This window comes from Mizuhopecten yessoensis, unplaced genomic scaffold (genome assembly GCF_002113885.1).
Source record: "Mizuhopecten yessoensis strain PY_sf001 unplaced genomic scaffold, ASM211388v2 scaffold377, whole genome shotgun sequence".
Taxonomy (NCBI): Eukaryota; Metazoa; Mollusca; class Bivalvia; order Pectinida; family Pectinidae; genus Mizuhopecten; species Mizuhopecten yessoensis.
In genome coordinates this window covers 149,888-166,548 of record NW_018403516.1, presented here as the reverse complement: position 1 = coordinate 166,548, position 16,661 = coordinate 149,888, and the positions used below count along the sequence as shown (strand labels likewise).

The following is a 16,661-nucleotide window of genomic DNA, read 5'->3' as shown; positions in this document are numbered from 1 at the left end:
ATTTTTATATTTCACACTATATTATGTGTATATTCTGTCAATTTTATTCTTTGCTACATTAGCATTGTATGTATATTCCACTTTTAGGAGTTTTAATCCAAAGTCCAAAGTAATTCTTGTGTGATATGCAAGTATTCATTCATTCACTATTATCAATTTAATCGGAATAATACTTATCTTAGATCACATTTATTGCTTTTCATATTAACACTATCTTTATATATTTATTGCATCAAAAGTGTCATGTCCCAAGGGCCTCTGTAGGTAGGGGACTCCAAATCACACAGAAACCTTGGATAGGATATTTTATTTTTCTGTGACAATTATTACTGCTTTATATTAATGTGTGATTATCTCCCTTTACTTGTTTTGCAATGATAGCTCTCCATGTTCTTTGTTTACATGTATGCGACTTTAAATACAGTTTCTTGTATCTTGTATCGTTTTTGAAGGAAAAAGTTGACGCACAAAATAGATTAGTAGATTTTTTTTCAGCAATTTCAGTCCCAAAAAATACCTGCACAAATAACACAGGTTTTTCCAGTTTATTATTAAATAATGATGACTAAATACAACTTAAATATGAATTATCTTATATAAGTGACTAAATACAACTCAAATATGAATTATTATAATATGGTGACTGAACTCCAAAAAATATCCTGCATGTGTTAAAAAATGAATTTTATAGTTCCTCTCAGTCTATATTTCTCAACAGAACCAATTTTTCTCATCTTTGATAGTACCTACCAGTGGTCCGATATTCTTTATGATCGAGTCGTTATGATCTGCAGCGATGACCAGAGGCTCTGTGGTGGCGATGTGTCGAAACAGCTTACATACCTGTAACACAATCCATCTCACATTTAAAGCACTACCATACAGGTAGACATCATCTTGGAATATTTTATAACTTAATAATGAAGTTTGTATGGATAGGAATTGCCCATATTAATCAGAGACAAAATATTAGGGCTGTCACAATATATCGGACCACATGTAAATTGCAATACACGGGTATATCATATCATACCACAATACAGAGATGAAATATTGCTGGATCGCAATATTTTTAAAAAGCATATTTTTATGTATCTGCTTGGTGTTTTAACTTTGCAAATTACTACAAATTCTAACAGATATGCCAATACGCATAAAGCAGGCTTTTAATAGTTCAAATTTTGTAATCGATGGTTTGTTTGACAAAAATCTTAAAGCTATATAATCCATATTATATATGATTAAGTTTAATAACATTCTGACCTCAACTTATTATAAAATTGAGCACATCCTTCCTATGACAATATATCGTGATACACTCTTGGCATATTGTGACACCCCTACTGTCTACCAGTTAATATTTGAAATCTTTTGACTTTCGTCGGTTTTGCCATTTTGACAGCGAATATTGAAGAACAATAAACAATAAGTATATGTGAAGGGTGAAATTAATACTGGGTGAATACAGATTTTAACATTGAAAGGTGAATATTTGACTGGGTGAACATTTCCCGGTATACAGTTATCACGGACCTGGTAAGTGTTACACAGAAGATTTACCCATAATTCTTAGCTCAGAGGTTTGTGGGGAGGCACACACTACATTTATACAACATTTTCTTGTTAGCCTAGGGATGTGTTATACCAAACTCTGTACAGATCTCTATCAGTCGCTCTGGACCAGAAGGCTTTTAAAGGGAAAGTGCTAGATAGAAACTATTCTATTGCATTTCGTTCCAGGTGAGTTAAAAACATGGGTAGATAGGAATAGTAATCACAAAATAGGAAATACCAGAATATTGGTTAAGTATGATGCAAAAGTTTCTGATAACAATTGTTCCCCGAAATATTATTGGTCGTTTCACTTCCAGACCATGATCAAGGATCACTGATTTTATGATCTCAATGTGTAACAACTTAGGGTAATATCAAACACAGAAGTAACCTCTTCAAGCTGTTCCATATGTTCCTCAAACTTGACAGTGAGTTCCTCGACTCGCTCCGCCTCCCCTGCGATTCCTGCGCCCTTGAGACATTTCAGAAGGTCATGATCCTCATTTGTCTTAAACAGCTCGGACGCTTGCTCCATCGCTGTATCCTGTAGCTAAACATAGAATCAGGACAAAGAGTTTTACAAACAGTAACCATGACAACCAGTGAAATATTTCACAATTGGTCAGTCCTGACCAGTGGATAACACCCATACCACTGCTGTAAGTTATTTGAAACCTGACCCCATTGTCATTTTATTGAAATTTTGTTTGAACTCAGAAATTTACAGTTTATTCTAAATGTCTTTTCTTGAGCTTTTTTATAAATTTTTATACAGCATTGCAAGTAGTTATCTAAAACGTGCATGTTGTTTCAAGGGAAGGAACTCTTAACATATTAGGAATAATCAGTTAGGTATGTAATAATAAAGGCTTAGTTTGTTTCTAACGCAAACAGGAATTGAAAACTTATTTTGCGAGCTTTCAAAAACATCTGTTTCCTGTGTCAAGCAAAGAGTGTTATTGACTGGTGTCTCGACTCTAAACTACTGAATACCACTCACTAAGTTACAGCATGTTTACCCATTACAGCCATTATTGGATGTTAAAATGGGGTCATAAAGTTGGTGGCCCCCTTCATCTCTGTTCAACAAATCCCCTTCCCTCCCACCCCAGATGGATTCTTTGATTTTTCTGACTATCCAGTTGTCCCTCATTTCAACCACTTTCCAGTTGTTCTAGTCTTTGATGTGGTTGTGTGTGTTAGCCTGGTCTGTAAAGGCTGATTGATGTGGTTGTGTGAGTTAGCATGGTCTGTAAAGGCTGAATGATGTGGCTGTGTGTGTTAGCATGGACTGTAAAGGCTGATTGATGTGGTTGTGTGTGATAGTATGGTCTGTAAAGGCTGAATGATGTGGCTGTGTGTGTTAGCATGGACTGTCAAGGCTGATTGATGTGGCTGTGTGTGTTAGCATGGTGTCCCTCATTTCAACCACTTTCCAGTTGTTCTAGTCTTTGATGTGGTTGTATGTGTTAGCCTGGTCTGTAAAGGCTGATTGATGTGGTTGTCTGAGTTAGCATGGTCTGTAAAGGCTGAATGATGTGGCTGCGTGTGTTAGCATGGACTGTAAAGGCTGATTAATGTGGTTGTGTGTGTGATCATGGTCTGTAAAGGATGATTGATGTGGTTGTGTGTGTTAGCATGGTCTGCAAAGGCTGATTGATGTGGTTGTGTGTGTGATCATGGTCTGTAAAGGATGATTGATGTGGTTGTGTGTGTTAGCATGGTCTGCAAAGGCTGATTGATGTGGCTGTGTGTGTTAGCGTGGTCTGTAAAGGATGATTGATGTGGTTGTGTGTGTTAGCATGGTCTGCAAAGGCTGATTGATGTGGCTGTGTGTGTTAGCATGGTCTGTAAAGTCTGATTGATGTGGCTGTGTGTGTTAGCATGGATTGATGTGGTTGTGTGAGTTAGCATGGGCTGTAAAGGCTGAATGATGTGGCTGTGTGTATTAGCATGGGCTGTAAAGGCTGATTGATGTGGTTGTGTGTGATAGTATGGTCTGTAAAGGCTGAATGATGTGGCTGTGTGTGTTAGCATGGGCTGTAAAGGCTGATTGATGTGGTTGTGTGTGTTAGCTTGGTCTATAAAGGCTGATTGATGTGGCTGTGTGTGTTAGCATGGATTGATGTGGTTGTGTGAGTTAGCATGGGCTGTAAAGGCTGAATGATGTGGCTGTGTGGGTTAGCATGGACTGTAAAGGCTGATTGATGTGGTTGTGGGTGTTAGAGTGGTCTGTAAAGTCTGATTGATGTGGTTGTGTGTGTTAGCATGGTCTGCAAAGGCTGATTGATGTGGCTGTGTGTGTTAGCATGGTGTCCCTCATTTCAACCACTTTCCAGTTGTTCTAGTCTTTGATGTGGTTGTGTGTGTTAGCCTGGTCTGTAAAGGCTGATTGATGTGGTTGCGTGTGTGAGCTTGGTCTGTAAAGGCTGATTGATGTGGTTATGTGTGTTAGCGTGGTCTGTAAAGGCTGACTGATGTGGTTGTGTGTGTTAGCGTGGTCTGCAAAGGCTGATTGATGTGGTTGTGTGTGTGTTCATGGACTGTATAGGCTGATTGATGTGGTTGTGTGTGTTAGCTTGGTCTGTAATAGCTGATTGATGTGGTTGTGTGTGTTAGCTTGGTCTGTAAAGGCTGATTGATGTGGTTATGTGTGTTAGCTTGGTCTGTAAAGGCTGGTTGATGTGGCTGTGTGTGTTAGCATGGTCTGTAAAGTCTGATTGATGTGGCTGTGTGTGTTAGCATGGTGTCCCTCATTTCAACCACTTTCCAGTTGTTCTAGTCTTTGATGTGGTTGTATGTGTTAGCCTGGTCTGTAAAGGCTGATTGATGTGGTTGCGTGTGTGAGCTTGGTCTGTAAAGGCTGATTGATGTGGCTGTGTGGGTTAGCATGGTCTGTAAAGGCTGATTGATGGGGTTGTGTGTGTTAGCATGGTCTGTAAAGGCGGATTGATGTGGTTGTGTGTGTTAGCGTGGCCTGTAAAGGCTGATTGATGTGGTTGTGTGTGATAGTATGGTCTGTAAAGGCTGAATGATGTGGCTGTGTGGGTTAGCATGGACTGTAAAGGCTGATTGATGTGGTTGGGGGTGTTAGCATGGACTGTAAAGGCTGATTGATGTGGTTGTGTGTGTGTTCATGGACTGTAAAGGCTGATTGATGTGGTTGTGTGTGTTAGCATGGTCTGTAAAGGCTGATTGATGTGGCTGTGTGTGTTAGCATGGTCTGTAAAGTCTGATTGATGTGGCTGTGTGTGTTAGCATGGGCTGTAAAGGCTGATTGATGTGGTTGTGTGTGTGAGCGTTGTCTGTAAAGGCTGATTGATGTGGTTGTGTGTGTTAGCATGGGCTGTAAAGGCTGATTGATGTGGTTGTGTGTGTGTTCATGGACTGTATAGGCTGATTGATGTGGTTGTGTGTGTTAGCATGGTCTGCAAAGGCTGATTGATGTGGCTGTGTGTGTTAGCTTGGTCTGTAAAGGCTGATTGATGTGGCTGTGTGTGTGTTCATGGACTGTAAAGGCTGATTGATGTGGTTGTGTGGGTTAGCATGGTCTGTAAAGGCTGATTGATGTGGCTGTGTGTGTGTTCATGGACTGTAAAGGCTGATTGATGTGGTTGTGTGTGTGAGCATTGTCTGTAAAGGCTGATTGATGTGGTTGTGTGTGTGAGCTTTGTCTGTAAAGGCTGATTGATGTGGTTGTGTGTGTTAGCATGGTCTTTAATAGCTGATTGATGTGGTTGTGTGTTTGAGCTTGGTCTGTAAAGGCTGATTGATGTGGTTGTGTGTGTGAGCTTTGTCTGTAAAGGCTGATTGATGTGGTTGTGTGAGTTAGCGTGGTCTGTAAAGGCTGATTGATGTGGTTGTGTGTGTGAGCTTTGTCTGTGAAGGCTGATTGATGTTGTTGTGTGTGTGAGCGTTGTCTGTAAAGGCTGACTGATGTGGTTGTGTGTTTGAGCTTGGTCTGTAGAGGCTGATTGATGTGGTGTCTGTAAAGGCTGACTGATGTGGTTGTGTGCGTTAGCATGGTCTTTAATAGCTGATTGATGTGGTTATGTGTGTTAGCGTGGCCTGTAAAGGCTGATTGATGGGGTTGTGTGTGTGAGCTTGGTCCGTAAAGGCTGATTGATTTGGTTGTGTGTGTGAGCTTGTTCTGTAAAGGGTGATTGATGTGGTTGTGTGTGTGAGCTTGGTCTGTAAAGGCTGATTTATTGTAGTTTCTTCAAAGTCTTCCCTGTAAGACAAGGAAGACATCAGAGAGACAACTGACTGGGAACACGGTGGCTTAGTGAGTTATTTCAGCAGTTTAGAGTCCAGATGCGGGTCACTTACACTCTTTACTTGACAAATTAGGAAACAAAAGTTTAACAAAGCTCGCAATATCAGTGTTCAATTCCTGCTTGTGTTCAAAACAATCTTGGCCTTTAGTAACTCTCAACATAGACTTCATCTTTAGTAATTCTCAACATAGACTTCATCTTTAGTAACTCTCAACATAGATTTCATCTTTAGTAATTCTCAACATAGACTTCATCTTTAGTAACTCTCAACATAGACTTCATCTTTAGTAACTCTCAACATAGACTTCATCTTTAGTAACTCTCAACATAGACTTCATCTTTAGTAACTCTCAACATAGATTTCGTCAAACATTTTTATTTGTTCCAATTGGCTATTACGTATTTAAAGTATTATAAATCATCCAATGGTCACCATTCTAGCACTTTGAATAACTGGAATGTGTTACCAGATGAGAAAAGAACTATTACTATAACAGGAACAGTTTTTTAAGTTTGATCAGCTTATTTTTGAAAATTGATATAGATGATGTGATATAGAAACCTGATTATAGTACTGACCAGTTTCTTCAAACACTTGGAAACTGACACCGTCTTCAGGATGGCTGTCTCCATATCAAGACTCACGTTCAGGTCCCTCTGACAAACAAAAATAATTGGTATGTAGGTTTGAACCACCAAATACCTTGGAAAAAATACCACAACATAACCAAACAAAGGATATTTTGGATTTTGAATTTAGTATGAAATATTCACTTCTTAATCCAAATTTTTTCAAGATCTTAACATCCGGTTTTTGAATATAGTGTGAAAGCATCACTTCTTAATCCAAATTTTGTCAAGATCTTAACATCCGGTTGAAGAAGACAAAAAACTGACTATCAGAAACCATGGTGGCCATCTTGTATTTTGTCAGTTAGGACTTGTTGAGGATGAAGCCTGGTGGACACCAGGATTACCTGGTTTAGGCCGGCGTTAATTAGGAGCTGTAGTTCTGCTCTCATACAGTTGAGTGTGTCGATGATCCTCTCACGGTTCTCGTGTGGCGTGTATGCGGAGTCAGTGAAGTCCTGAGCAGTCTCCACCACTACATCCAAGGCACTGGTCAGTTTGTCCGGGGAGCTTGAACTGGTCAATCCAGTCACACGTGTCATCTCCACCAGGTCCTGTAAATCATACATGTTACTGTAAAACAGGATACTTTAGATCTGTTTTATGTCAACTTTCTATCCTTGTGATCTGTTTTATGTCAACTTTCTATCCTTGTGATCTGTTTTATGTCAACTTTCTATACTTGAGATCTGTTTTATGTCAACTTTCTATCCTTGAGCTAGACAGAAAATTCAACCTGAAGTGATAGTAATGATAAAGTTATGTAGCCTTAAAACAATGGGAAGCAAAGTCATAATTCACATCGGGCATTTTTATTTTACAAGAGACCCATGGGCTTTAACGGTCACCTGATATATTTATACAGAGAGTTGATTTTGTTTTTAACATGAACAAAAATATTATTCAAAGTGACAAAAAACAATAAAACCATCTTATTCAATATCTAGCATACAGATTTAAGACTAAAAAGTATTTGAAACTAGCACCTCTGATTCTAAACAAGGAAAATGAAGAAATTTTAGCACACCGACTCTTTTGGGCCCCACCCTACAGCCCTTGGGGGTAGGGCTGGCTCAAAATGTTCAAAGTATCAAACTGTCAACTCATGGTTATAATTCCAATCAAACTCTAGGGTCATAAACCTTAAGACCCTTCCATCTATGAAGAGTGTTTGATTCTACCATATCTTGGTCTTTGAGAAGAAGATTTTTGAAATTTCAGTCAACTCGACCCTTTTTGGCCCCACCCATCAGCCACGGGGGGTCAGTCAGGGCTCATATGTGCGTGCATACCATCAAACTGCTACCCAATACTGATAATGCTAACCTAAATGTAGGAGGAGATCTCTGGACAAAAAATCAAATACTGAAATGAACAAAGGGCAATACCTTTTGGAAAAATTGTTGAATCAAAATTCTTTTAATGCAGCCTAAACTTCATATCATGATTATAATGTATACCAAGTTTCAAAGTGATCAGTCGAAAATGTAGGAATTTGTCGGGCGTATAAAAATGTTTAGTGAAAGTTAATTTCTGTTACAAAATCTCTCTGTTACAAAAGTGCTATTACTATAACAGAATTAAAGAAAATACAGTGTGCATCAGACGTCTAATAAGAAGGACCTGGTAAGTGTATTTGTTCTGAGGAGAAGAAAATGTACAAACCTCAAACTCTCTAACAGCCCGACTCGTTGAGTGGTGAGCGTTATCGAGACATATACCCGAGTCACCATTATTCAGCGAGCAGGAGTGACCATTGACCTGGCCGGTGCCACCCTCCGTTACTATATAGTGGATCATCTCCAGCGCACGCCGCATCTGGACAAATACACCTTCCCTGTTGAGTCTGGCTGTATCACAGTCTGGATGTCGCAGACACGTCTACAATAATGAAATGATTGATTAAATGGTGATGAGAGGAGACCAGGAAGATAAAGACAACATCACACTACAACGACACTTACTTTACAGGAAGATAAAGACAACATACAACAACACTTACTTTACAGGAAGATAAAGACAACATCACACTACAACAACTCTTACTTTACAGGATGACAGAGACAACATCACACTACAACAACACTTACTTTACGGGAAGATAAATACAACATCACACTACAACAACACTTACTTTACAGAAAGACAGGGACAACATCACACTACAACAACACTTACTTTACGGGAAGATAAATACAACATCACACTACAACAACACTTACTTTACAGAAAGACAGAGACAACATCACACTACAACAACACTTACTTTACAGGAAGATATAGACAACATCACACTACAACAACACTTACTTTACAGGAAGACAGAGACAACATCACACTACAACGACACTTATTACTTTACAGGAAGATAGGACAACATCACACTACAACGACACTTACTTTACAGGAAGATAAAGACAACATCACACTACAACAACACTTACTTTACAGGAAGATAAAGACAACATCACACTACAACGACACTCACTTTACAGGAAGATAAAGACAACATACAACAACACTTACTTTACAGGAAGATAAAGACAACATCACACTACAACAACAGTTACTTTACAGGAAGATAAAGACAACATCACCCTACAACGACACTCTCTTTACAGGAAGATAAAGACAACATACAACAACACTTACTTTACAGGAAGACAGAGACAACATCACACTTCAACGACACTTATTACTTTACAGGAAGATAAAGACAACATCACACTACAACAACACTTACTTTACAGGAAGGAAGCAGCATCATGGTGGACTTTTCTAGGATGGCCCGAGCAGCTCCCATCTGAGCACGCTGCTTCTCCCCCTTCAGGTCCTGTCAAAATAGGTTAATTCATTTGCAAATACACATCAAACCCTTTTCAGTATAAATAAGTATGCATCAGGTTATATTTTATAAAGTTATTGAGACATAATCTGTGTTGGAGAACTTGTTTGAGAACTCCTTTGATAAGAACACATCTTACATAGATAGCGTTTACTTTGATAAGAACACATCTGACATAAATAGCGTTTACTTTCCTATGTGTTGATACTGTTTGCCTTGGACTAATATAGCACCAATGTTAAGTATTACTGTTATCAAACAAGATTGACTGAATTGTGTCAAAAGATTTATTTTATAATGATGACATGTCACAGACTCCAATTCTTTTGCATTTAACATAAGTCTGTGACAAAAAGGAGTGGCTCTGTCCCTCAAAATCTTTTCATTTTAAAACATTTTTCTTTCACTTTTATATATAAGTCCCTTATAAAGCATTTGTCTGACAAAGAGTTTGGTCCTCAAATAGCATTTGTCTGACAATGTTTTTGTCCCTCTGCAAGCCTTTGACAAAGTGTTTATCCATTTGTTTGGGACAAACTGTTTGTCCCATGGCATAACTCACATTTTGTCTATCCCCAGTCAGGTGAGCCAGTTCCACCATCTCATTACCAAAGCGACTGAAACAGTTGACAAAGTCGGTGAATGTCGTCACAGTGTCCAACTCGTTCAGGCTAGACAATACCTGGAAAATAGAAACCACAAGAAATAAAGAAATTTCCTGAAAAAAACCCACAGGAAATCAAGACAATACACCTGAAAAACAGAAACCTCCAGTAATAAATACATTTCCTTGGAAACAGAAACCACGGACAAACAAGACAATTCCTGGAAAATAGAAACCCCGGGAAAACAAGACAATTCCTGAAAACAGAAACCACGGGCAAACAAGACAATTCCTGGAAAACAGAAACCACAGGCAAACAAGACAATTCCTGGAAAACAGAAACCCCGGGAAAACAAGACAATTCCTGAAAAAAGAAACCACGGGCAAACAAGACAATTCCTGGAAAATAGAAACCACAGGAAAACAAGACAATCCCTGAAAAAAGAAACCACGGACAAACAAGACAATTCCGGGAAAATAGAAACCACAGGAAATCAAGACAATTCCTGGAAAATAGAAACCATGGGCAAACAAGACAATTCCTGGAAAATAGAAACCACGGGCAAACAAGACAATTCCTGGAAAATAGAAACCATGGGCAAGCAAGACAATTCCTGGAAAATAGAAACCACAGGAAATCAAGACAAAACAAGGAAAGCAGAAACCAAAAGAATCAGGACAATACCAGAACAAGAGGCCCAATGGGCCTGCATCGCTCAACTGGTATTAAACTCACACTTGTAATCTTAATAGTGGACTAAATAACAGCTACAGGCAGAATATCAGTGTTTGATTCATAAGAACCTATTAAAAGATTTAAACATATGACGCCTGTGACCTCGAATGTCGAACAAGGACATTAGGTTGAAAGTGGGAAAAGGTCATTCATTTGGACAAACTTGTTAGCCCTTCATCCCAGCATGCTACAGGCCCAATATCAGTACCCTAGGCCTTTTGGTTATTGAGAAGAAGTCGTTTGAAGATTTTACGACATTTGACCCCTCTGACCTTGGAAGTGGGTCAAGGTAATTCATTTGAACAAACTTGGTAGCCCTTCATCCCAGCATGCTACAGGCCCAATATCAGTACCCTGGGCCTTTTAATTTGGTTATTGAGAAGAAGTTGTTTGAAGATTTTAAGACATTTGACCCCTGTGACCTTGAAAGTGGGTCAAGGTCATTCATTTGAACAAACTTGGTAGCCCTTCATCCCAGCATGCTACTGGCCAAATATCATCAGCCTAGGCCTCTTGGTTATTGAGAAGTTGTTTAAAGATTTTAACATATTTGACTCCTGTGACCTTGAAAATTGATGAAGGTCATTTATTTGAACAAACTTGGTAGCCTTTCACCCCAGCATGGTACTGGCTAAATATCATCACCCTAGGCCTCTTGGTTATTCAGAAGAAGTTGTTTAAAGATTTTAACATATTTGACCCCTGTGACCTTGAAAATTGATGAAGGTCATTTATTTGAACAAACTTGGTAGCCTTCATCCCTGCATGCTTTTGGCCAAATATCATCACCCTAGGCCTTTTGGTTACTGAGAAGAAGTTGTTTAAAGTAAAAAGTTGACGGCGGACACCGGACGACGGACGGACAACGGACCCCGCACCGTGCCATAAGCTCACTTGGTCCTTCGGGCCAGGTGAGCTAAAAATAGAAACCACAGGAAACAAGAGGCTCAATGGGCCTGAAACGCTCACCTGGTATTAATCACACTTGTAATCTTAAAAGTGGACTAAAATAGAACTACAGGCAGAATATCAGTGTTTGATTCATAAGAACCTATTAAAAGATTTAAACATATGACGCCCGTGACCTTAAATGTTATACAAGGACATTAGGTTGAACAGAGTTTATAGTCTTCCAACCCAGCATGCTTTTAGCAAAATATCATTACACTGGACCTTTTGGTTATACAGAACAAATCATTTAAAGATTTAAACATATATTGACCACTGTGACTTTGAATATGGGCGAAGGTCATTCATTTGAACAAACTTTGTAGCCCTTCATCCCAGCATGTTAATGGCCAAATATCATCACCCTTGGCCTTTTGATTATTAAGTAGAAGTCATTCAAAGGTTTTAAACATATTTGACCACTGTGACCTTGAATATATGTCAAGGTCATTTATTTGAACAAACTTGGTAGCCCTTCATCCGAATATGTTACTGGCCAAATTAAAGCACCCTTGGCCTCTCGGTTATTCCTAAGAAGTTGTTTAAATGTTTTAAACATATTTGACCCCTGTGTCCTTGAATATCAGTCAAGGTCATTTATTTGAACAAACTTGGTAGCCCTTCATTACAGCATGTCACTGGTCAACTATCATCACCTTAGGCCTCTTGGTTATTCAGAGAAGTTGTTTAAAGGTTTTAAACATATGTGACCCCTGTGACCTTGAATATCAGTCAAGGACATTTATTTGAACAAACTTGGTAGCCCTTCATTACAGCATGTCACTGGCCAACTATCATCACCTTAGGCCTCTTGGTTATTCAGAAGCAGTTGTTTAAAGGTTTAAACATATGTGACCCCTGTCACCTTGAATATGGGCGAAGGTCATTTATTTGAACAAAATTGGTAGCCCTTCATCCCAGCATGCTTCTGGCCAAATATCATCACCCTAGGCCTTTTGGTTACTGAGAAGAAATTGTTTAAAGTAACAAGAGGCCCATGGGCCTCAACGGTCACCTGATATATTAATACAGAGAGTTGATTTTTTTTTTAACATGAACAGAAATATTATTCAAAGTGACAAAAAAAACAATAAAACCATCTTATTCAATATCTAGCATACAGATTTCAGACTAAAAAGTATTTGAAACTAGCACCTCTGATTCTAAACAAGGAAAATGAAGAAATTTTAGCACACTGACTCCATTGAGCCCCTTCCTACAGCCTTTGGGGTATGGCTGGCTCAAAATTTTCAAAGTATCAAACTGTCAACTCAAGGTTATAATTCCAATCAAGTTATTAACATGTAATATTCAAAGTATCATTTGCCATTATAAACCATAATAAATTTTGCCCCACCCATCAGCCCCTGGAGGTCAATCAGGGCTCATATGTGCATACTATCAAACTGCTACCTAATACTGATAATGCTTACCCAAATTGAATTACTTCCAATGGAAATTAAACAAATGTTGGTCCAAAATGTGATTTCCCTATATAAACTATAGTAAAGTTTACCCCCTCCCCAGGGGGAAACGTGAGACCCCAGGGTCAAGAAATTCACAATTTGGTAAAGCACCTTAAGACCCTTCCATATATGAAGAGTATTTGATCCTACCATATCTGGGTCTTGAGAAGAAGATTTTTGAAATTTTAGTCAATTTGACCCTTTTTGGCCCCGCCCCTCAGGCCCCTGGGGGCTTGGGACTAAACCGGCCGCAATTTTTGTTGACCTTTGTTCATGGAAGGTCCCTGCAAAATTTCATTGAAATTGGTTCAGGGGTTTTGGAGAAGAAGTCGAAAATGTTAATTGTTTACGGAAGCACGACGGACGACGACGGACGACGGACCATAAGCATGGTGCGCCCTTCGGGCCAGGTGAGCTAATAAAAACAGAAAGAATTGGAAAGGAAGAGTTTCATACTGACCAATTGTCCATGACAAATGATGATGACAATTTTGTTACACTACCTCTGACCTTTGTTACTGACCTTGTCCTTGGAAAGCAGAAGCTGTTTTACGATGACCTTGTCAGCCAGCAGCAGGACCCGTGTAACAGCAGATAGTAGCTGACGGGCAGCCCTCACCATTGCTGTCTTCTCTGTGAAGGTTTTAGGAGTCGAGTAGTTGGATGTTCGGTCAACTGAAGTAAGTTTCTGTATACTGACACCTGTATAAAGAGACAGTTTCTGGATACTGACACATGTACAAAGAGACAGTTTCTGGATACTGACACCTGTACAAAGAGACAGTTTCTGGATACTGACACCTGTACAAAGAGAAAGCTTTGGGATACTGACACATGTATAAAGAGACAGTTTTTGGATACTGACACATGTACAAAGAGACAGTTTCAGGATACTGACACCTGTACAAATACAAAGTTTCTGGATACTGACACCTGTACAAAGAGACAGTTACAGGATACTGGCACCTGTATAAAGAGACAGTTTCTGGTTACTCCAAGTAAATAGTAAATAGTATAGAAGATTTTCCCTGGACAAGCTTTTCCAAAGTTTGAGGTCAAAGGTCAAACCATAATCCAAAGTTACCTACTTTTTGAACTTGACACTCTGCCATCTCATGATGTCCTTACATACAACAAGAAGCCCATGGGCCTTAACGGTCACCAGAGTTATGTAACAAGAGGCCCATGGGCCTTAACGGTCACCTGAGTTATGTAACAAGAAGCCCATGGGCCTTAACGGTCACCAGAGTTATGTAACAAGAGGCCCATGGGCCTTAACAGTCACCTGAGTTATGTAAAAACTGATGTTATCAATGTTGCCAAATGAAAAAGAAATCATTTGTAACAAAGCTGACATGAACTACATGTAATGCAAAAGTAGTGTGAAAGATCTGGGTAGTATATATACTATGTACAAATAGTGGTTCTGTCAGTCAGCTGACTAAATTTGGTCGAAATCCTCTCTGGCGTTAGGGCAGGAGATGCGTTTTGAAGCAAATTTAGCTAAGTTGCCCTTCAGGGCCCTGCCCCCCAGGGGTCGAACAAACCTCATTTATTTAAGAAATGATTGGCCGTTCCTACTGATGCTTCAGTCCAAATTTGGTGTAAATCCTCTTTGGCGTTTAGGAGGAGATAGGTTTTAAAGAAAAAGTTGATGACAGACGACGGACGACGGACGACGGATGACGGACGCTGCGCCACGGCATAAACTCACTATGGTCCTTCGGACCAGTTGAGCTAATAATGTTAAAATTAACATGATAAACGACAAACATACAAAGTGTTTTTTAAGAAAACAACAAAATTGTGAGTTGACTACATCATCTAAATTTAACACCAGTTGATATGAGAAAGATATTTGTTTTGAGCTTTTTGTGATAAAAAAGGTCGCATATTTTGTTGATAATATTAAAACTAACATAATAAACGACAAACATACAAAGTGTTGTTTAAGAGAACAATCAGGCCTTTGGAAAAGTTATTTATAATGTAACACTATGGATGTGTACACCATTATTTTTAATCTTTTCCAGTTTATTCTTCTTGAAATAATGATGTTGCTTCTGTGCATGTGTCAGTAATAGCTTGTTCAGGGATAGTACTTCAGTTAACGAAGCCACGATCACTTTAATGAGATTGTAATAGCTTGTTCAGGTATAGTGCTTAAGTTAACGAAGCCACGATCACTTTAATGAGATTGTAATAGCTTGTTCAGGGATAGTACTTAAGTTAACGAAGCCATGATCACTTTAATGAGATTGTAATAGCTTGTCCAGGGATAGTACTTCAGTTAACGAAGCCACGATCACTTTAATGAGATTGTAATAGCTTGTTCAGGGATAGTACTAGTATCATTTTCCTATATAAACTATAGTAACCTCCGCCCCCTCCCCAGGGGCAAACATGGAGTCTGGGGGTCATGAAATTCACAATTTTGATAAAGCACCTCCAAACCCTTTCATCTATGATGAGTATTGGTTTCCAGCCTATCTCAGTCTGGAGAAGATGATTGTTGAAAGTTCTGGCTATATGACCCCATTTGGCCCCTGGGGATGACACAGGGTTAAAAATGTCAAAGTTTCAAACTGTCATCTAATAGTTATAATGTAAATCAAGTTTGAATAATTTCCAATTGAAAATGAACAAAATATACCGAAAAGTTGCATTTTCCTATATAAACTATAGTAAATTTCACCCCCTCCCCAGGGGCAAATGTGAAGCTTGAGGGTCATGAAATTCACAGTTTTGATATATAAAGTACATCAAGATCCTTCCACCTATGAAGAGTATTGGTTTCCAGCATATCTGGGTCGGGAGAAGAAGATTTTAAAAATTTAAGCCAATTTGACCACTTTTAGCCCCGCTCCTCAGAGCCCCTGGGGGTGGGGACCAAATAATTCACAATTTTGGTGCATATTTGACCAAGGAGTGTTCCTGCAAAATTTTATTGAAATCGATCAGCGGTTTCTGAGAAGAAGGCGAAAATGTAAATTGTTTACAGACGCACAACGGACGATGGATGACGGACGACGACGGACAAACTCTTTGGACAGACGGACAAATGGACAGAAGGAAGGAGGGAATGACGGACAGAGTGCACCCCCCACCACCTCAGGAACCATCGAGGAATTATTAAACAGAGTACACTCAAAAATATTATTTCCCTAAATTCGCCCCTAACCCAGAAGGAACGGGTGATTTAAAATCTAGTGGTAATGAAATTCACAATTTTGATAAAGCACCCAAGAACCTTCCATCTAATAGAATATTTGACACATGGATTCCTAGGTATGAAGAAGAAGATTTTTGAAATATCATGCAGTATTTTGACATCTTTTAGCCCTATTCCTGAGGCCTTCAAATATTTAGGTTTTTGTTCATCTCGAGCTTTGGAAGCTTCCCCATAAACTTGACTGAAATCAATATTTTTGAGAAAAAGCAGAATATATAAACTATTGTAATGAACTCCATGATATGCTTTTCCTCAGATGACCTAAAGAAAAGGACACCATATGACATTTTTCTTAGCTTAAGTTGTATAACTGGTGGCAGGAAAGCTGGTCACAAACAGGAGAGTACCCCGAGTGACAAATCTCGCCTT

The 16,661-nt window shown here is 39.1% G+C and overlaps 1 protein-coding gene across 1 annotated transcript in view; it reads right to left on the bottom strand.

The window, feature by feature from the left end:
- LOC110447186 (alpha-catulin-like) overlaps positions 1-16,661 on the bottom strand; it is an 84,013-nt gene that overhangs the window by 42,583 nt on the left and 24,769 nt on the right. The window contains exons 3-10 of the mRNA XM_021492718.1: positions 13,584-13,762; positions 9,869-9,988; positions 9,205-9,294; positions 8,127-8,342; positions 6,809-7,015; positions 6,411-6,488; positions 1,946-2,104; positions 751-843 (exon numbers count right to left, since the gene is read on the bottom strand). Of these exons, the coding sequence (XP_021348393.1) occupies positions 751-843; positions 1,946-2,104; positions 6,411-6,488; positions 6,809-7,015; positions 8,127-8,342; positions 9,205-9,294; positions 9,869-9,988; positions 13,584-13,762 (1,142 nt within the window). The remainder of the gene's footprint in view (positions 1-750; positions 844-1,945; positions 2,105-6,410; positions 6,489-6,808; positions 7,016-8,126; positions 8,343-9,204; positions 9,295-9,868; positions 9,989-13,583; positions 13,763-16,661) is intronic.